At 47.1% G+C, this 23,180-nt stretch overlaps 1 protein-coding gene across 1 annotated transcript in view; it reads right to left on the reverse strand.

The window, feature by feature from the left end:
- Positions 1 to 22,837, reverse strand: part of LOC137562487 (beta-1,3-galactosyltransferase 5-like) — a 65,442-nt gene extending 42,605 nt beyond the window's left edge. Inside the window, exon 1 of the mRNA XM_068273871.1 lies at positions 22,670 to 22,837. Coding sequence (XP_068129972.1) covers positions 22,670 to 22,696 — 27 coding nt within the window. The 5' untranslated portion in view covers positions 22,697 to 22,837. The remainder of the gene's footprint in view (positions 1 to 22,669) is intronic.
- Between the last annotated feature and the right edge of the window lie 343 nt (positions 22,838 to 23,180).

Genomic DNA, 23,180 nt, shown 5'->3' on the forward strand with positions numbered 1-23,180 from the left:
AACAGTATAACAGAGTAACCAAGCAGCTCGGGGAGACCCAAACCCACAAGGGAAGTATAGGGGGCTAAAAGAGACCCGAAAATCCCTCCTACTAAAAAGCAGTGCTTGGTGTGGTTTGCATCCTTAAAACAGAAGGAAACTTGCAATAATTCAGCTTCAAGTGAACATCTGTGGTTACCCACAATGCAACGCTACTGAATATGCAAATTATTTATATTATCTAGTGGTTTTGGGTCACCTCGAGCTGCTTGTTTACTCCCTTAATTGTCAGAGTTAAGCCTGACTCACTGAAAGAGTACACAAGTGTATAAATCAGAGGCGGTCATGCCAGGCTCTGCCCTAATGATACAAGATTTGGTGGGCTACTTACCTGATCTAGTGTAATCCCTCCCGGTGGTTGAGCGCTCCCCCCTCCACGGAACTGAGGCCCATCTCGGTTCCATCTTCGCTGCCACGACCCACCCCCAACTCACCAGCTGCATCCTAATTGGTACGACAGGCACTGTCTTTTATACTGGAGATACTCTTTAAGGTGTGCTAGGCACTGTACATACCCATGTCTATCTCATCATGTCACATGTCACCTCGATGTCCTTTAAAGGGAACCTGAGATGAAAGAAGTCTCAGGTTCCATAATCACCTGGGTCTTTCTCCAGCCCCCTTAAGGCCGTTCAGTCCCTCGCCATCTCCCTGTGCCACTCCTGTCCTCTGCTGCGTGAAGACGGCGAAGGATCGAGCGGCCTCAAGAGGGCTGGAGGTAGTCCCAGGTGAGTATAAAACATGACACGTATGTTCCTGTAACACAGCAGCAGAAAATAGTGCTATAAACAAGTATAAAACCTCGAAAACATTATAACTGAACAAGTTTCTGACATCTGCGCCATAGTGACCTTCATGGTTTCCGGTCAGAAATGTGAATTCTAATGACGTTATCTCAGGTTAGTGCAGCGATGGTAACCGCTGTGTATATGAGGATGCCATAGATAACACGGAGCACAGCCAGGTTGCATGTAAGCTCTAGTCAGGGAGTGGTGAGTGTCAGTGATATATTATCTCTCTCTGTGTAGCCGTAAGGTAATACATCAAGATGGGGAGATATATCAGCGACCGAGAAACTGAAGGCGGGGTAGGACCAAAGTAAACATGGAGTGTAGCCTGTATTTCTCAGGTTCATGCCTGTAAGAGAGGAAATGCAGACCTGCCAACTGTCACGATTTCACCGTGACAGCACCTCTTTGGAAGCTGTGTCACGGGGCACTGGGCAAACGTCCCGACCTCTTCACAGAGCAGGAGAGTTTGCAGTTACCTGTTTCACTTCCCAGAGCCACTGCAGAGACCACTACAATACACCCTTCACATCACACTGTGCTTCCTTCCCCTACACTTCAGCTGCAGACCAGCATAAACCTCCACAGGCTTTCAGCAAGGAATGCTTCTGAATGATATCTGGCTATCTGGTTTTAGACCATCTGAATAGAGAGGTGGATATCTTATCTTTCAATATGTGTGCACACATATATGCTTGCAGTGACGTGCTAGAATCCCTATACGTATCAATCATATTGGTTGCATTCGTCTGTGCTATCACACCATGAGCTGACCAAATGACGGGCAAAGATCAGGTTGGGCACTAAGGTGGACGAGAGCAAGATTGCATACAACTCAGGGGGTCCATAAACGTTGACTTTAGACTAGACACTTTAGAGGACTGGATTGCACCAATCAGGATGACGAATCTGCCCTCATCATAAATAATTGTACTTTCAAGCTGAATGGGTGGTGCACTGCTAACTATGCTAAATAAAGTGATGACTTCCCTGTGCTTTTTGGTTGCAGAGGAGAGAAAGAATCTTTGAAAGTTCTAATGAAGGGGGGGTGGGGGGGGGAGGAATTTTTTTGTAAAGTGAGTTTGAAAGTTCTTATGAAAGTAGCAAGGTGGCGGGGGGATGTTTTTATAAAGTGAGTTTGAAAGTTCTAATGATTGGGGTGGGGGGGAGGGGGATATTTTTCTAAAGTGAGTTTGAAAGTTCATACGAAAGTAGCAGGGGGGCGTATGTTTTTGTAAAGAGAGTTTGAAAGTTCTTATGAAAGTAGCTGGGGGCGGATGTTTTTGTAAAGTGAGTTTCTTGGATACACATTACGTCTGGGTGACATGTTTGCTATCCAGAAAGGCGTTTTCATTGGGGAATTAATCCCCCCTTAGCATTATGTGAAATGATGCTAAATGCAGCCATGGCTTTGTAAGACAGTGGCATGCGTATGGGGATGTATGTTAAAGTGTATCCACAGAATTCTCCCAGGAAACCAAGGAGAGACAAACACAATGTAACTAAACAGGAGTGCAGGTAACCACCATATCAGTTGGGGACCGCAGGCATTGAGAGAATGCATTGTCATGAATGTTATAGCACCGACAATGCGGTCTGTCATCAGTGGGGCAGCACTTACAGTATGTCCTCGGGCTGCATACATCTATCTTAATTACGAAAGTATTCAACAATAGGCTCTTAACCATTGTTAAGAGCCTACTGACCTTGACTTGTAATATACACACTGTCTGTCCTTGTATTGTTTTTGTTTGTGTTTGTTAAGCAACTGCCAAGGCAAATTCCTTGTAGGTGCAAACTTACTTGGCGAAAATAAATTGATTCTGATTCTGATGTCAAGTGCAATGCCGACAGCTCCCTCTAGTGGAGGGACTTGAACTAGAACCAAGGGAACCTGAGGTGGTGGTGAGAGGGATATGGAAGCTGCAATGTTTATTTCCTTTTAAACAATGCAGATTGCCTGGCTGTTCTGCTGATCCTCTGCCTCTAATACTTTAAGCCATAAAATGAACGAACATGGACGCATATCTACGCCCCTGGTGCGCAAGTGAAGTTTTAAGGGCCGTAGATATGTGTACCAGCAGTGGGGAAGGGGTTATTAAAGAAAAGTAATATCACTAATATTATAAATGCGAAAGTTTGGATATTTGTTACTCAATCACGCAACAATGGATTTAAATGAAATTTGGCACATACATTATCTGGAATAAAATATAGGATACTTTTCATCCCCATAACCAAACAGTGGTTGGAGACAACAAATTTCAATGGGAAAATGTAAACTGAAGCCATTCTTATACTGTAAATGGCAGGGTTCTCAAACTTTGCACAGTCGGTCACTGGGATTAATATTCAGGAAAGTGGGAGGAGCCTACAAAAGCCAATCAAAAGTCACCTATTCATTTTCAAGGGAAATATGTAATTGCTGCCATTCTTGCACTGTTAATGGCACAGGCCTCACACCTGGTACAGTTGGTCATTGGGTGACTGGGGCTCAAATTCAGAAAAGGGGTGGAGCCCCAAACAGCCAGTCAGATTTATTTTGTTTCAATGCAAATTATTGATGCCAAAGACCGCAAAGCTCACAACCTTGGTCATTGAGTAATTGAGTGTAATGCCAGGCATACACGTATACAATTATGCGCCGGATCGAGCCGCTGGTGCATCCCCGCACGTGCGCGCGGATCGATTCCCGCTCGTCCCCGCCGGCGCTCCTTTTCAGCCGCTCGATTCCCCGCTATTGTCCATCAGGATTGAGCGGGGAATCTATCTGGCGGGTCATCGGACCTGTCGGATATTATCAATCGAGCCATCAGCGGCTCGATTGATAAGGACAAAACTTACCATGTATGCCCAGCATTAGGGTTAGAAAAAGTGGGCGGAGCTAACATTAGCCAAATACATACCCGGGCAACACCAGGCCATCAGCTAGTATATATATATATATATATATATATATATATATATATATATATATATATATATATATATATGAAATGTTTCTGATGCTAAAACCAGGATAATCACCATAAAGGTGGGTATGGTGAATCATTTTCCTGCACTCTACTATATGTTACTACAGGGCCTCTTTAACAATGGTTACATGGGAGGGAGAGGGGGGCAGTGCAGAGAGCAGTTACTGCTGCCAACTGAAGAGAGAATCGGCAAGGCAGGAAAAGAGTGTGTCTGTGGAAAGGGACATCACAGAGACACACAGAAGGCAGGTATTTAATCCTAGCTCAGAGGAGAACACGCTTGTATAGTTTGTTTAAAAAAAAAGACTCAATGAATTCACACAACAGCTTTTCATTGGTTGATTGTCAACTACAGCCATCATTCCTGCACAGATCATTCAGAGATCTAGCTGAGGTGTCGGCGACGCCATGGATGACATCATTAGCAAATTTGGATCACTAGTGACCGACCTCTATTGTCCTTCTATTGATGCCCCCCCTACCATTAGGGCAGCACATATTTGTCCCCCTCGCTCCCCTATCCAATATTTTCTCACAAAGACAATTATTGACGTTGTGCACAAAGCTGGAGAAGCTCTTTAGCCTGTGCCCGCTGAGGTGTATTCTTCCATTGTGGCTGTGCACCCCGAGGCTAGTGCCTCCTCAGCCTCTGCCTCGGGCCTGGTCCTGCATTCAGTACACTCACATGGCCCCATTCACACACGTCCCTTGTGGCTCTGTGTCCTGTGGTTCTGTAGACCAGGAAATATTTATTTACATCAACGTTTACTGCATCAAGTTTCTTCAGTATCGGGGTAAATTAAATGAATATAATACATATTTAAAAACAACAAAAAACACCTTGGCCTTACAGGTTTTTGAGTTGTTGTATCCCCATGTAGCTGTTTCCTATTTAAAGGTTAAACATCAGCTTTAATTTTCTTGTTGCTTAAAGGACAACTGTAGTGAGAGGTATATGGAGGCTGCCATATTTATTTCCTTTTTAGTAATACCAGTTGCCTGGCTGTCCTGCTGATCCTCTGCCTCTAATGCTTTAAGCCTTAGACCCTGAACAAGCATGCAGCAGATCAGGTGTTTCTGACATTATTGTCAGATGCTTGTCTCTAATGTGTGATTCAGATACTACTGCAGCCAAACAGATCAGCAGGGCTGCCAGGCAACCGGTATTGTTTAAAAGCAAATAAATATGGCAGCCTCCATATCCATCTCACTACATTTGTCCTTTAACCACCTCGCAGCGACTCTTGTATTGTTTATTAATATCTGACATTAGTGGTGAATTTATCCCGCTCCATATTGTCTGGACCTTTTATTGTTTGTACTTTGATTTATGTCTTTGTTTTATTAAAGAGACTCTGTAACATCAAAAACCTCCCCTGGGGGGTACTCACCTCGGGTGGGGGAAGCCTCCGGATCCTAATGAGGCTTCCCACGCCGTCCTCTGTCCCACGGGGGTCTTTCTGCAGCCCTCCGAACAGCCGGCGACTGTGCCGACTGTCAGTTCAATATTTACCTTTGCTGGCTCCAGCGGGGGCGCTGTGGCTGCTTTCGGCTCCGAAGTAGACGGAAATACCCGATCTCCGTCGGGTCCGCTCTACTGCGCAGGCGCCAGAAACTTGCCGGAGACTTGCGCCTGCGCAGTAGAGCGGACCCGACGGCGATCGGGTATTTCCGCCTACTTCGGAGCCGACAGCCGTCAGAGCGCCTGCGGAGGAGCCAGGAAGGTAAATATTGACGTCGCCGCTATACGGAGGGCTGCAGCGAGACCCCTGAGGGACGGAGGACGGCGTGGGAAGCCTCATTAGGATCCTGAGGCTTCCCCCACCCGAGGTGAGTACCCCCAGGGGACGTTTTGACGTTACAGATCCTCTTTAAAAAGAAATCAAAAACAAAAAAGCAATACGATCCCTTTAAAGCACACCTAAAGTGAGAGGGACATGGAGGCTGCCATATTTATGTCCGCCGCCTCTAATACATTTAGCCACAGCCCCTGAACAAGCATGCAGCAGATCAGGTGCTCTGACTGAAGTGTGACTGGATTAGCTGCATGCTTGTTTCTGGTATTATTCAGACACTACTGCAGCCAAATAGAGCAGCAGGACATCCAGGCAACTGGTATTGGTAATAAATACTGCAGCCTCCATATCACTCTCACTTCAGGTTCCCTTTAAGAATGCAAGAAGTTTTTTTCCCGAAGAAGACTAATTGGATAAGTAGTTGCGAAACGCCGTCCGTTTCCAGGTGTGAACATTACTCATAGTGGTCATGTTACTGGTTTATACGACGAGAGACGTCAGTCAGCAGGAAATGTTTAAAGGCCGGCTGGTATGATCATTTAAAAACCAGTTTGTTTCTGTTTGTCAGGAACACTGAGAGCGGGCGGGCTGGAGAGACGCACGCCCTGCAGTCATTACCGCCGTGCTGCCCTCCTGGCCTCTCACCAAGACGTCTGCAATCTGCTGCCGTACTAAATGGAATAAAGGGAACATTCTCATTTTGTTAGGAAAGAAATTCTGCCTCTAGGGGATGGTTTGGAGAACCCTTTATTAGTTCGCATATATCGCTGAACCAGGAAGCTGCTACTGTCTTAGGCTGCCTCCTAGGTCCGTACTGTATCACTAGGTGTGTAATTCAACAAAAAAGACCCCATGTCCCACCAGTTTGGCAGATTGTACTACCCAATTAGTGCTGCCAGCCTCAGGCTGCCAACTCCATCACCAAATGGTTTCATGCAGCACTGATTGTAACAATTCTGCTTTAAAGGAAAACTGAGATAAACATAAACAATGATTTACAAGCCCTACTCCATAGAGCCAAATTAATCCATGCCATGCACTGATGAGGATCAAACAATCCGAAACAGTCTGTATGCATGTTGGATTATTATGGCTCTGTACATATTAACAAGCTGACACATCATTGCAGTCCAGCATATCTGGAGGTGTGTTTAGCTTCTAAGGGTACAATGGATAATTTGCATATATTCAGCAGTGTTGCTCTGGGAGACATCTCAAGCTCACTCCAACCTGAATTATCGCAAATTCTTTCTGTTTTAGGAAAGCAAACTTTTGTTTTTCTTAACATCTTAGTAAGGGGGCTTTTAGGACCATTGTAGTCCCTTACACACCCCAATGAGTTCTGGGTCACCATGACTTTGCTGGTTAGTCTGTACCTCTGAGATAAACATACATGGGGCAGAATAGCACCATCTTACAAGATACAGAATAGCACCGTGTTACTAAGGACAGAATACCACTATATTACAAGAGACAGAGCAGCACAATGAGCAGAATAACGCCATGACAGAGGGGACAGAATAGCACCAAGTTACTAAGGACAGAATAGCACCATATTACAAGAGGCAAAATAGCACCGTGTTACTAAGGACAGAATAGCACCATATTACAAGAGGCAGAGCAGCACCTTGAGCAGAATAACACCATGAGCTTGATCGGCTGTTAGCACGGCTTTTAGCGTGTTTTTGCGTGAAAAACCGGGTTTCGCGTGAAAACTGGTTATCGGTTGCGAAATTTGCGTTTGCGTGTTAACGTTCGCGGCCGCGCGAAAATGCGAATTTATCATGCAAACACTACCATTAAAGCAGGAAAAATTCACATTAACGCACAAGCAGAATGACACCATGATAAAGGGGACAGAATAGCAACATGTTAAGAGACAGAATACCACCATATTACAAGAGACAGAGCAGCACCATGAGCAGAATAACACTATGACAGAGGGAACAGAATAGCACCATGTTACAAGTGACAGAACAGCACCATATTACAAGACACAGAGCAGCACCTTGAGCAGAATAACACCATGACAGAGGGGACAGAATAGCACCATGTTACAAAAGACCGAATACCACCATATTACAAGAGACAGAGCAGCACCATGAGCAGAATGACACTATGACAGAGGGAACAGAATAGCACCATGTTACAAAAGACAGAATACCACCATATTACAAGAGACAGAGCAGCACCTTGAGTAGAATGACACTATGATAGAGAGGACAGAATAGCACCATGTTACAAGTAGTGACAGAACAGCACCATATTACAAGAGACAGAGCAGCACTATGAGCAGAATAACACCATGACAGAGGGGACAGAATAGCACCATGTTACAAAAGACAGAATACCACCATATTACAAGAGACAGAGCAGCACCTTGAGTAGAATAACACCATGATAGAGAGGACAGAATAGCACCATGTTACAAGTAGTGACAGAACAGCACCATATGACAAGAGACAGAGCAGCACTATGAGCAGAATAACACTATGACAGAGGGAACAGAATACCACCATGTTACAGAAGACAGAATACCACCACATTGCAAGACACAGAGCAGCACCTTGAGCAGAATAACACCATGATAGAGAGGACAGAATAGCACCATGTTACAAAAGACAGAATACCACCATATTGCAAGACACAGAGCAGCACCTTGAGCAGAATAACACCATGATAGAGAGGACAGAATAGCACCATGTTACAAAAGACAGAATACCACCATATTACAAGAGACAGAGCAGCACCATGATCAGAATGACACTATGACAGAGGGGACAGAATGGCACCATGTTACAAGAGACAGAATACCACCATATTACAAGAGACAGAGCAGCACCATGAGCAGAATGACACTATGACAGAGGGGACAGAATAGCACCATGTTACAAGAGACAGAATACCACCATATTACAAGAGACAGAGCAGCACCATGAGCAGAATGACACTATGACAGAGGGGACAGAATAGCACCATGTTACAAGAGACAGAATACCACCATATTACAAGAGACAGAGCAGCTCTGAGCAGAATAACACTATGACAGAGGGGATAGAATAGCACCATGTTACAAGAGACAGAATACCACCATATTACAAGAGACAGAGCAGCTCTGAGCAGAATAACACCATGATAGAGGGGACAGAATAGCACCATGTTACAAGAGACATAAGCCTGATTCTGGTCACATCTTTTTGAAGAGGCTCAGAGCAGTTCCTTCCTGCTGAAGATACAAGATGATGGATGGAGACTTTGAAGGATTACAACCATTGGCCAGCTCTTGTTATATTTCTGGTATCTATTGCCAACCTAGTAACCGTTTCTGGCTAATCCCTGATTGGTGCCTTTTCTCGACTTCGGCTTGTGACCCGACTACTCCTTGATTGCCACCTACATTGCCTTCTGCTTGTGACTTTGCTTCTTGATTACTGCCTTCCTCAACCTCTGTTTGTGATCCGACTAGTCCTAGATTGCCTCATGTCTGAACTCCTACTTGTGATGATCAGACCATTATCTTATTGCAGCCTGCCTTGACCTCCTCTTGTGATCTGACTACACCTTGATTGACACCTGCCATATCTTCTGTTGGTGGCCAGACTACTCTTTGAATCCCTGTGATCGTGTCCCTGCTATCTGATCACTTGTAGGGTATAGGCAACTAGACTTCTATTTAACATTTTCCTCCTTCGGAGCCACCTGTTCTCCCTTTCCCTTCTAGGGCAATCATTGGGGCTGTGACTTGGTAACCACTTGCAGGAAAGTAGTGCACTGACCACTAGGGGTAGCAGCGGGGTTGCATGTGGCACGCTGAGCTGGAAGATGCATTCCTTCGGGCTCTTTCACACCAGAGCCCTTTCCTGCATTGTAACGCAAAGGCAGTTCTTTGCGTTAACCACGGTAAAATGAAAGTCCATAGACTTTCATTTTACCTTTCACACCCGACGCTGCGATTTTGGGCATGGCGGTTCCGACGCACCCGGGAGCGTCGATCCGCCAGGAGCTGGCGTTTTCCGTCGGGTTCAATTAATAGCTACCGCCGCTGATTGCGTCGCACCGCAGATTCACGGCGACACGCCGCAGGGCATATAACGCGTGCAGGAGAGCGGCTCCTGCATGCGTTGATAGATGTGAAAGAGGCCTGAAAGAACCAGAAAGAGGAGAACAGCAATGAAGTTATCACAGCAGTCAGCAGCATGCTGCGTTTAAGCTCACCAGGAGTGGGGAGGAGTCTACCGCTCATTATTATGGTGCACAGCGGCAATGACAGCAGATGGGGAAGGAAACGGAGGTCAACAAAACACAAGTGGTCTACTCCTGACAACAGAATGATGTTCCTCAAGTCCCCCAAGAGGGACAGCAAAAAGGATCTGCTAAGTACTTGAAGAACATCAATAGGTGGAATTTGGAGGTAAATAAACCCCACTAAGTTTACTTATACATTTTAACATTGTTGAGCTTTCTTGGGCTTCATCTCTAATATTCTCCATGCTAAAACTTTACCTGGATCATGGCGATGCCTAACCCTAACCACCACCCCTGCCGATGCCTAACCCTAACCACCACCCCTGCCGATGCCTAACCCTAACCAACCTTCCTGCCGATGCCTAACCCTTCCCCCTCTGCCGATGCCTAACCCTAACCACCACCCCTGCTGATGCCTAACCCTAACCACCCCCTCTGCTGATGCCTAACCCTAACCAACCTTCCTGCCGATGCCTAACCCTAACCACCCCCTCTGCCGATGCCTAACCCTAACCACCCCCTCTGCCGATGCCTAAGCCTAGCAACCCCCTGCCAATGCCTAACCATAACCACCCCCTCTGCCGATGCCTAACCCTAACCACCCCCTCTGCCGATGCCTAACCCTAACCACCACCCCTGCCGATGCCTAACCCTAACCACCCCCTCTGCCGATGCCTAACCCTAACCAACCTTCCTGCCGATGCCTAGCCCTTCCCCCTCTGCCGATGCCTAACCCTAACCACCACCCCTGCTGATGCCTAACCCTAACCACCCTCTCTGCTGATGCCTAACCCTAACCAACCTTCCTGCCGATGCCTAACCCTAACCACCCCCTCTGCCGATGCCTAAGCCTAGCAACCCCCTGCCAATGCCTAACCATAACCACCCCCTCTGCCGATGCCTAACCCTAACCACCCCCTCTGCCGATGCCTAACCCTAACCAACCTTCCTGCCGATGCCTAACCCTAACCACCCCCTCTGCTGATGCCTAACCCCCCAATGCATAACCATAACCACTCCCATTCTCCACCTGCCGATGCCTAACCAACCAACCTCCGATGCCTAACCCTACTTTCCTGATTCCCTGGAAATATTCTGGAATAACTTGTCCAAGCTCTAAAATGAGGCAGACAAAGTGGTCTTACAACAGGCAGAGGGCCTCCTGACTCCTGAGGACAGGTTCAACTACCCGATTTCAGGAAATGGCTTGGTGAGATCATTACAGATGCAGCAGAGCTGTCATGAAAACAATTAAACGTAATAAGTAAGCAGGGCCAGGTGGCGTTACAGCTATATGTTATACAGAGTTTCCTGGATCAGATACATTTGAGATGGGCCGGTGGACACAACAGCACATGACAGGGGAGCCCTCACTTCTGTCTGCCTCAATAACTGAGCCATAAGCAAGTCTTATTAGACAGAATCCACATATAACTGGCCTGGGGATTGTTGGTCAGAGCACAAGACATGCAGGCAGCAATGGTGGCCCCCAGAGGAGTCTCTGCGATGATGGAGAGCATCTAGCTTCAGATTATTAGATTTAATTTTTTTTAAGGGGGGGGGGGGGGGAGGTTATAAAGTGGGCACAACTGTATGTGAAGTATAGTTTGCATGATCTTTTGTTGGGAGCTCTTTTTTTGTTAACTCTTTTATCTGTTGTGCAGCGCTGCGTAATATGTTGGTGCTTTATAAATAATTATAATAAAACATAAATTCAAAACATATTACAGCAAAGTCTGTGTTATCCGGGAACTCAGACAACCAGAAGTCTCAACTAACCGGCCTGCCTGAAGGATAATGTGGAAGAGAAATGAATTTGGGTACCGCCTCTCCGTTTATCAGTTAGAAGTGTGCTTAAAGGAATACTATCGATGTATGCATTTATTTGTAAATGCTGTATGTTGTAGCACACATTAGGGCAAGTACTAGGAGCAATGTGATTCCTCACAGCTGTAAAATCCTCCGTCAGTTTTGGCGTCAGTGTTGGATACAAAATGTATCTAATACTGAGGGCTCCCAGAGGGCTAGACCATGTCTCTGCACAGGGGAGTTGCTATCAACTCCTCAGTTTATAGTTTAATTATCATCTTGCTGAAAGAATCTTATTGATATGGTGGTAAAGGGTTAAAGATTCTAGCAATGTGTGTTTATTATCTTTGCTTCTCTTGACTGATAAAGATACTAATAATGCTAATTGTAGACAGTGGTCTGCCCCTCTCAGCAGCTTGTAAAGTGGATGCAGCTTGGAGTGAATCACCTCAAGCAGGCAGCCATTCTGAGTGTAAACACAGACTAGTGTTATAGCTAGTTATATTCCAGCAATATTACAGCCTCAGATCAGCTTATTTCTCCTCATGTCTCCTGCATGCTGTGGGTGACACAGTGAAATAGATTTGTGAGCTGTGTGACAGAGTAACCAATAGGACATAGCAGCTCAGGGTGACCCAAACTACTATGAGCTGTGTGAGAAATGAATTTTTAAGCAAGGATAGCGACAGAGAGACCTGGGTGAATAAATAAAGTGCCCCTAGCACTAGTGGTAATGTGTGCACTAATATAGAGTATTAAAAAAAAAGTCGTTTCAATCGATAGTATTCCTTTGAGCAAGTTGGAAGCTCTTAGACCAGTGGGCGAGTGCAAGTCTCTATAATGCCACAGAGGCAGTCTGTATTTTATCTGCAAGCCACATTAAAGTTATCAGACATCTTTGTGCTCCCCAGATACCAGAATCGAGCAGCTGGATCCCCCAGATACCAGAATTGAGCAGCTGGATCCCCCAGATACCAGAATCGAGCAGCTGGATCCCCCAGATACCAGAATTGAGCAGCTGTATCCCCCAGATACCAGATTCGAGCAACTGGATCCCCCAGATACCAGAATCGAGCAGCTGGATCCCCCAGATACCAGAATCGAGCAACTGGATCCCCCAGATACCAGAATCGAGCAGCTGGATCCCCCAGATACCAGAATCGAGCAACTGGATCCCCCAGATACCAGAATCGAGCAGCTGGATCCCCCAGATACCAGAATTGAGCAGCTGTATCCCCCAGATACCAGAATCGAGCAACTGGATCCCCCAGATACCAGAATCGAGCAGCTGGATCCCCCAGATACCAGAATCGAGCAACTGGATCCCCCAGATACCAGAATCGAGCAGCTGGATCCCCCAGATACCAGAATCGAGCAGCTGGATCCCCAGATACCAGAATCGAGCATCTGGATCCCCCAGATACCAGAATTGAGCAGCTGGATCCCCCAGATACCAGAATTGAGCAGCTGTATCCCCCAGATACCAGAATCGAGCAACTGGATCCCCCAGATACCAGAATCGAGCAGCTGGATCCCCCAGATACCAGAATCGAGCAGCTGGATCCCCCAGATACCAGAATCGAGCAGCTGGATCCCCAGATACCAGAATCGAGCATCTGGATCCCCCAGATACCAGAATCAAGCAGTTGAATCCCCAGATACCAGAATCGAGCAGCTGGATCCCCAGATACCACAATCGAGCAGCTGGATCCCCCAGATACCAGAATCGAGCAGCTGCATCCCCCAGATACCAGAATCGAGCAGCTGGATCCCCCAGATACCAGAATCGAGCAGCTGGATCCCCGAGGTACCAGAATCGAGCAGCTTGATTCCCAGATACCAGAATCGAGCAGCTGCATCCCCCAGATACCAGAATCGAGCAGCTGGCTCCCCCAGATACCAGAATCGAGCAGCTGGATCCCCCAGATACCAGAAACGAGCAGCTGGATCCCCCAGATACCAGAATCGAGCAGCTGGATCCCCCAGATACCAGAATCGAGCATCTGGATCCCCCAGATACCAGAATAGAGCAGCTGGATCCCCCAGATACCAGAATCGAGCAGCTGGATCCCCCAGATACCAGAATCGAGCAGCTGGATCCCCAGATACCAGAATCGAGCATCTGGATCCCCCAGATACCAGAATCAAGCAGTTGAATCCCCAGATACCAGAATCGAGCAGCTGGATCCCCAGATACCAGAATCGAGCAGCTGGATCCCCCAGATACCAGAATCGAGCAGCTGCATCCCCCAGATACCAGAATCGAGCAGCTGGATCCCCCAGATACCAGAATCGAGCAGCTGGATCCCCGAGGTACCAGAATCGAGCAGCTTGATTCCCAGATACCAGAATCGAGCAGCTGCATCCCCCAGATACCAGAATCGAGCAGCTGGCTCCCCCAGATACCAGAATCGAGCAGCTGGATCCCCCAGATACCAGAAACGAGCAGCTGGATCCCCCAGATACCAGAATCGAGCAGCTGGATCCCCCAGATACCAGAATCGAGCATCTGGATCCCCCAGATACCAGAATAGAGCAGCTGGATCCCCCAGATACCAGAATCTAGCAGCTGGATACCCCAGATACCAGACTTGAGCAGCTGGATCCCCCAGATACCAGAATCGAGCAGCTGGATCCCCCAGATACCAGAATCTAGCAGCTGGATCCCCCAGATACCAGACTCGAGCAGCTGGATCCCCCAGATACCAGAATCGAGCAGCTGGATCCCCCAGATACCAGAATCGAGCAGCTGGATCCCCCAGATAGCAGAATCGAGCAGCTGGATCCCCCAGATACCAGAATCGAGCAGCTGCATCCCCCAGATACCAGAATCGAGCAGCTGGATCCCCAAGATACCAGAATCGAGCAGCTGGATCACCCAGATACCAGAATCGAGCAGCTGGATCCCCAGATACCAGAATCGAGCAGCTGGATCCCCCAGATACCAGAATCGAGCAGCTGCCTCCCCCAGATACCAGAATCGAGCAGCTGGATCCCCCAGATAGCAGAATCGAGCAGCTGGATCCCCCAGATACCAGACTCGAGCATCTGGATCCCCCAGATACCAGAATTGAATAGCCACTATGTCTCTTGATATATATAATAACTACTTCCATGCCTGCGGACAAAAGACTAAATAGTCACATGCCTCCAGATAAAAGAATCAAGCAGCCATTTGCCTCTAGATAAATGAAGCAACCATGTGGCTCCATATACAGAAGTTAAGTAGGCTCTGACCCTGCGCTCATCACAGTGGTTGCTGCCAGGGCCGGAATTGTACATTTTACCTACCAAGGCCCCTTGTCAGCCTCACCCTGACCACTGTGTCTTCCCTGGTCCTATATGTCCCTGTCCTGTACTTCACCATCTTGCTCTGTGCTCGACTGCTCTGCCCTGCGGTAGCAGGGTGGCCATGGACCAGGTCTGTGACTGCTGTGGTTTACATATTTGGCAACTTAACTTCCTGAGTGTGCCAGTCCACTCCCCGCCCCTTGCTTCCTGGTGCCCTAGGCCATGGCCTTGCCTCAAATCTGGCCATAGTTGCTGCATATCTGGTTTATTTGCACAAATCTTTCAATATTATCTAACTCACTGAATATATTATATGATATTAATTTAGTTTATGCATATGGATTCCATTCCTTGCTAAATATAGACATTTTATATACTATAATTTATGTATTTATTCATTATATATTTATATGCAATAATGTTATTTATTTATATAATTGCTTTATCATTGTATATAATACCAGCAGCAATTTTCTTTTACGGTGCTTAATTTACCCGATGAAGCGGCTATCAGCCACAAAACGTGTTATCCTAATAAAATTATTGTTCAATTGATCCTGAGTTGTCTCCATTAAGGTAGGCTGACCCATCTTTATTCTGTCTTACCTATAATATTTATCTGAGATATTTTAGATATTGTCACACCACTTACATGGGGAGCCTCCCACCATAGAGTTTCTCCAGATACACAATCGAGCAGCTGGATTCCCCAGATACCAGAATTTAATAGCCACTATGCCCCTCAATATATAAATTAATTAGTTACATGCCTGCGGATAAAAAAATAATTAGTCGCATGCTTCCAAAATGAAATACTGAAATACTCACATGCCTCCTCATAAAACACCCAAGTGGTTACATGCCTCCAGATAAGACACACAAGTGGTTACATGCCTCCAGCTAAGACACACAAGTGGTTACATGCAGTGGCGTAACAATAGGCCCTGCAGCCCATGCAACCGCGGGGGGGGGCCCGCTCGGGGCCGTTTTGTGGGGGCTGGAGGGGTGGCAGCATGAGGGGAAAGCCTTGGCCACAGTCGGCGGGGAGAGGGGAAGTTCTCTCCCTCACCTCGGGGCTCTCCCCTCTGCGCTCCCCTCCAGCTAGATATAGTGTGGGCGGCGGGCAGATACATACCTTCTTCCGTGCGTTCCATCGCAGACTCCTCGCTCTAGCGGCTGACGTCACTTCCGGAAGTGACTTCAGACGCTAGAGCGGGAAGTATGCGGTGGAACGCACGGAAGAAGGTATGTATCTGCCCGCCGCTGCCCACACTATATCTAGCTGGAGGGGAGCTTAGAGGGGAGAGCCCCGAGGTGAGGGAGAGGGGGAGAACTTCCCCTCTCCCCGCCGACTGTGGCCAAGGCTTTCCCCTCATGCTGCCACCCCTCCAGCCCCCACGAAACTGCCCCGAGCGGGCCCGGGGGGGGGGGGGGTTGGGGGGGGATGGGCCCGCTCTAAAATTCTGCAGGGGGGCCCGGCCTAGTTACGCCCCTGGTTACATGCCTCCAGATAAGACACCCAAGTGGTTACATGCCTCCAGATAAGACACACAAGTGGTTACATGCCTCCAGCTAAGACACACAAGTGGTTACATGCCTCCAGATAATACACCCAAGTGGTTACATGCCTCCAGATAAGACACACAAGTGGTTACATGCCTCCAGCTAAGACAAACAAGTGTTTACATGCCTCCAGATAAGACACACAAGTGGTTACATGCCTCCAGCTAAGACACACAAGTGTTTACATGCCTCCAGATAAGACACACAAGTGTTTACATGCCTCCAGATAAGACACACAAGTGGTTACATGCCTCCAGCTAAGACAAACAAGTGTTTACATGCCTCCAGATAAGACACACAAGTGGTTACATGCCTCCAGATTAGACACCCAAGTGGTTATATGCCTCCAGATAAGACACCCAAGTGGTTACATGCCTCCAGCTAAGACACACAAGTGGTTACATACCTCCAGCTAAGACACACAAGTGTTTACATGCCTCCAGATAAGACACACAAGTGGTTACATGCCTCCAGATAAGACACCCAAGTGGTTACATGCCTCCAGATAAGACGCACAAGTGGTTACATGCCTCCAGATAAGACACACAAGTGGTCACATGCCTCCAGATAAGACAACCAAGTGGTTACATGCCTCTAGCTAAGACACACAAGTGGTTACATGCCTCCAGGTAAGACACACAAGTGGTTACATGCCTCCAGCTAAGACACACAAGTGGTTACATGCCTCCAGGTAAGACACCCAAGTGGTTACATGCCTCCAGGTAAGACACCCAAGTGGTTACGTGCCTCCAGGTTAGACACCCAAGTGGTTACATGCCTCCAGATAAGACACCCAAGTGGTTACATGCCTCCAGATAAGACACACGAGTGGTTACATGCCTCCAGATAAGACACCCGAGTGGTTACATGCCTCCAGCTATGACGCACAAGAGGCTGCTGGCTATATGGGGGACACCTGGCTACACTGGGGACACCATACCTACCTAGCCATACAGGGGATCCGGCTGCCTGCCCCCCCCCCCTAAAAGCGTCACCCCCCCCCCCCTCTTTTTAAAAAAATATTTGTGTGACTTACAAATGATTACAACTACAGACGAAATTAATTACGATTTTTCCCAAAATTTCGCATTACGATTTTGCATTTTTATGGCGAATTTTAATGGAAAATTACGTCTATGTGAAATTTGTGCGCATCACTAAGTGGAACTCAGAGGAGCATCAGATAACGAAGTCCTGTATTATCAGCATAGTCAACGCATGGTGTCCAAGTTTTTCTAATCTGAAGCATTATATCCTCGACTGTTGCTATCATGCGCTCATGTATCATGGCCCTATGGACTCTCAAAATCACATGTGTGGTATCTAAAAGGGCATCCTTCCACCGGGAGCAGAATGAACAATGTGCTATACCAATCTATGGGAAGGGTGCTTCATGTAAGAGGGATTGTTGCCCAGTAGGAAGACTGCTGGGCACCTGAAGGACTTGTGATATGAGGTCTCATACCTGAGTCCAAAAAGTGGAGGCCTCTGGGCAAGTCCACCAGTCGTGGTACAAGGTGCCGCTGGAGACATAGGTTTGACATACGAGCCGGGGCTAGGTATTCCCTATGAAGTAGTTTAATGCTGGTCTCAAAAATGGAGTAGTATAAACTCCCTTTCATTAGGGTCTCAAAGTAATGAGACCACCTAGCCGGTGACATGTGAAAACCAATCTCCTCCTCACATTTAGCCAGAATAGAGTCCATGTGACCCCGTAAACTTTGATATCCATAAACATGCCCTCAATACTCACTATTTCCATTAAGCATACGCTCTACCTTAGGCCATTCCCCCTTTGCCCTAAGGTCAAGTTGTTCTCTACTAGATAACCGAAAACACTGGGGTTATAATTATTATTATTTGGGGTTGGGAGTATATCTGACTTCCTAAACATACAAAAACATATAAGTAATTGAACTGGCTTTTTCATGGCTGTTTTAGGCAGGCCAGGCAGATGCCTGGGGTGACAGCAGCTTGAGGGGACACCAAGGAGCTATTCTAAGCAGACTGTGCTTTATGTAATTCATATGTAGGACTGCTTGTTCCATTAAAATGGACCTGAACTCTTGCACAGAACAGAAGGAAAACATAGAAGAATGCACCCTGTATGTATTTAGAGAGTTTAGCCTCTAAGTCTAATTCCCTCTCACCTGTAACTAATCAATCACAAGTGTAATTTGATCTCTCAGCTGTGTCAGCTCAGGAATCTCTTCTGCCACATCAGAGCAGCTAATTGGCAAACACAGGATCTTAACTATATGTCTTCTTTCATGAAAGCAGGAAGTAGACATACAGCAGATGTATTTCAGGATTTGTATCAGCTGTAACAAAGACATGTTTTTCTTTAAAGTGTACCAGAGCTGTAAATTTAAGAAGAACCAATACTTACCCGCTGCTTCCTCCTGCAGCATAAACATGTGCGAGTCCCTCACCGTCCTCCCGCGGTCTGCCGATCAGCCCCGGTAATAGGCTCTGTCGGGATCAGTTTGGGCTAAGGCGCATGCCCAGACTTAGGCCATTATGCTGTTGCTTATCTTTTAGAGCAGAGAGGAAGTTCTGAGTTCAGGCCTGCTTTAAGACAGTGACGAATGGTACCATATATCCTCGAATATAAGCCGACCTTGTGTATAAGTCGACTCCAATTGACTCGAGTATAAGTCTACCCAGCAAAGTGTATGGCTGCACTTGGTCCAGGAAGAATTAAAGGACAACTAAAGAGAGAGGTATATGGAGGCTGCCATGTTTATTTCCATTTAAGCAATACTAGTTGCCTGGCAGTCCTGCTGATGCTCTGCCTCTAATACTATTAGCCATAGCCCCTGAACAAGCATGCAGCAGATCAGGTGTTTCAGACTTTAACCTCCCCGGCGGTAAGCCCGAGCTGAGCTCGGGCTATGCCGCCGGGAGGCACCGCTCAGGCCCCGCTGGGCCGATTTGCATAATTTTTTTTTTCACACGCAGCTAGCACTTTGCTAGCTGCGTGTAACCTCCGATCGCCGCCGCTACCCGCCGATCCGCCGCTATACCCGTCGCCACAGCTGCCCCCCCCCCCCAGACCCCGTGCGCTGCCTGGCCAATCAGTGCCAGGCAGCGCTGTGGGGTGGATCGGATTCCCCTTTGACGTCACGACGTCGATGACGTCATCCCGCCCCGTCGCCATGGCGACGGGGGAAGCCCTCCAAGAGATCCCGTTCTTTGAACGGGATCTCTTGATCTCCGTTCGCCGGTGGCGATCGGAGGGGCTGGGGGGATGCCGCTCAGCAGCGGCTATCATGTAGCGAGACATTGTCTCGCTACATGAAAAAAAAAAAAAAAAAAAAAAAGGTATTTGCTGCCCCTGGCGGATTTTAACAAACCGCCAGGGAGGTTAAAGTCAGATCTGACAAGACTAGCTGCATGCTTGTTTCTGGTGTTATTCAGATACTACTGCAGAGAAATAGACCAGCAGGGCTGCCAGGCAACTGGTATTGATTAAAAGGAAATGAATATGGCAGCCTCCGTATACCTCTTACTTCAGTTCCCCTTTAACAGCTACACTTGGGGACCAGGAGGGGTTGATGACTGCACTGCATACAGTATTGCAGCCATTAACCCCTCCTGTCCCTTAAGTGCAGCCAATAACTCCTCCAGGCCCCCAAGTGCAGTGACTATTCACTCTTCCTCCTGCAGCCCAGTATCTACCCCCTGCCCCTTTCCTTGGTAATTGTTGTGACCAGGACTTTCTGACGTGTGCTTTCTTGGCGTTTGCTTTATCAAGAAAGTGTCACCACTTAAATTGCTGCAAATGGGAATGTCACTAATAATACACACATTACTCAGTGTTGCCCGTGACTCATGTATAAGTCGACCCCTATACTTATTCCGTGAGTTAGACCTAAATTTCTAGACTTATAGTCGAGTATATACAGAAATTTTAACACCTCAATTGGCCCTACTAATTAGCATAACAAAGTTACCTGAATAGCATAACAATGAATGACAGGTACTGTTCATGAGCTAATTATGCTGTAATTGATTTGTTCTGTATTGATTGTTGCAATTCTGGATTTCCAGGACAATATTCCAACCTATAAAGGCTCAGGCTTCACACAAGCAGTATATGTTTATAAATTGGCTACACACCAGTCTTAACAGTTCTAGAACGGATTTGTTAGGCGGGTTGAGTGAGTTTGAGCCAGTGAGGTTTATCTGGCCTGGTAATAATGTGTCTATCCTTTATAGACTTGTTTTGAGAAACAATATTTTTGTATGTTTCTTTTGGATGTCATCATTGCTGTCTGCAAAGCCAATTACTGCAGGCTACAGACTTCCTACAATAACAATAACATTTGTAAAGCGCTTTTCTCTTATAGGACTCAAAGCGCATAGATAGGTCTCAGATCAATACAGGGTTGCAGGCTGGAGTGTGTTACAGAGGAAATAGTCAGGTGTTCATAAATGCCGGACTAAACAGGGGGCTTTTCAGTTTGGACTTGCTTCAGTTTTCAATGCTTCCAGAGATGGAGATGTCCTGATTGGGTGTGGCAGGGACTTCCAAAGTGTAGGGGCAGCATGACAAAAGGGCAGGGCGACCGCACTGGGCACAGACCGGCAAGTAGAAGAAGGGGGCACAGGCAGAAGGACATAACCGCTAGAGAGCTGGTGACGCGCGATGCAGCCAAATGGAAGAAGAAAGAAGGTTACCAGCGCGATCACCTTCCTTGACTTCCGGGTTGCCTGTATCAGACTCCAAGTCATCATCACGTCACCAGCGCCTGATGACACCTGATGTCCTGTAGCGGTACTGCAGGCTGTTAGTGTTCAGCGCCCATGGAGGAGTCGGCTTTGCGGGCTCTCTTTGGCCTGTGTGTTTTCCTGGTCCCTGCTTCCTCCTGGATAAGTCACTAGTAAGCAGGCAGATCTACTTGTGACCTGTGGCTGTGTGACTGTCCCTAGAGAGTAAGGGTTTGTGAGTCCACGGGGGTGGGGGGAAAGGGGCGCAATTTTTACACCCTCGCCCTGGGTGCAATTTAGCCTAGAAACTGCCCTGCACAAGGCTCTGTCTCCACAGGTTTTGAGGTGGACTCTGGGGGTGACCAAGTTATAAGATCCTTTTGATCTAAGATTGGTGGGGGGTGTGATGCAGTTGCAATATGTCCTTCAGGTTTCCAGGACCCAGATTGTGTAAGGAATCCTATTCTTGGGTGCCAAAATGGCCAGAAACGAGCACTAACAGGCAGCCGGCTGGTGCGGGAGAGCAGCTGACAGGCGGTGAATTCACTGACTGCACATCTAAAGGAGGCCTAATTGTCCCTCAGAGGACCGTAAAATCTAAGGCCCTTCTATAGTCTCCAGGGCTAATTTGGGGGAGAAGCCAGTTAACCTACCAGACAGTTCCCTACTTACAAACAACTCGAGATACAACTTTTCGTACATACAAACAAAGTTGTATCCATGTACAAAATATACAATACTGTTTTTATTTATTACATATTTGGGTTGTTACATGTCACTTTATCGTATAAACTGTTATAAGCCGTTGAAAACACTTCAAAAGCACATTGAAAACAACCAAAAAAACCATAATGTGTACTTTATGTTCAAATCCAGAGTTGTCCAAAAGTAAATCCACGTTTCACCACAAGACTAAACTCACCAACAAATCCAACTTACAAACAATCTTCTGAACAGAAGTAGGGGCCACCAGTATACGGAGGACACCCATTGCAAACACACAGAATTCACAGAAGCTTGGTGCAGATGGAGTCCTTGCCTTGGAGGTGAATCCAGGACACTATAATTCAGTAGCTAAGGATCTGTGGGCCCCGATGTAAGTTTTACAATGGGGCCCCCCAAGCACTCTATACATAACAATTGATACGGTGCACCAAAACCTGCCAATGGCAACTACAGTGTCAGAGGTGCAAGAAGGGGATGGGAAGCAGTTTGTTAATGATTACCACTATTCAAAGTATCTATAGCAGTGATTATTATGAGCACAGGACTAATGGAGAGCTAATACTGCAGTTGTGGGAGGGCCCCTCTGGCTCAAGGGCCCCGATGCGGTTGCAAGTTCTGCAACCCCTATTGCTACACCCCTGCTATGATTAACAAATCAGGCTGCTGAGGCCTGAGCCACCAAGCTGCCCAAATCCGGCAGAGAAGTCTATCCGGTGTGACTTACCTTCCGGACGCGGTGTCCAATCCACATTGCTGCGCTTTGAGTCTCTCTCAGTTCCCCGGGTGGATGTGAAGGACAGAACGACGGGCTTGTCACACCTGTGTGTCATCCGCAGAGGATTTGTCTTGTGTAAAGTTTTGAGAGTTAAACACAACTTCAAAAACCAAATAAAGTGGGATGATCCCTGAATGGGAGGTTTAACATGTTGTGTCTTAATATACATCCTCATTAAACGGTGACAGTCATGCATAAATGCTTGGAGCTCAAAGGGTGTGACTCGCTCAGGGATGCTAATTGTGTCCCTCTGAGAGTGGTGACACAGATACAGAGTGACTTTACCATCTATCTGCTGTGAGGATCTATCCCAGGACAGGGGAGACCAGAACCACGGCTGTAATTACCCACAACTGGCACCAGTCCCAACTGGCAGGAATGTGGAAGGCAGACACTTTCATGTGCAAAGATATTCCAGCAATGCTCATGTTCATGCTAAGACCGGAATATATACATTCAG

Source organism: Hyperolius riggenbachi, chromosome 3 (assembly GCF_040937935.1).
Source record: "Hyperolius riggenbachi isolate aHypRig1 chromosome 3, aHypRig1.pri, whole genome shotgun sequence".
In the NCBI taxonomy this organism is placed as follows: domain Eukaryota; kingdom Metazoa; phylum Chordata; class Amphibia; order Anura; family Hyperoliidae; genus Hyperolius; species Hyperolius riggenbachi.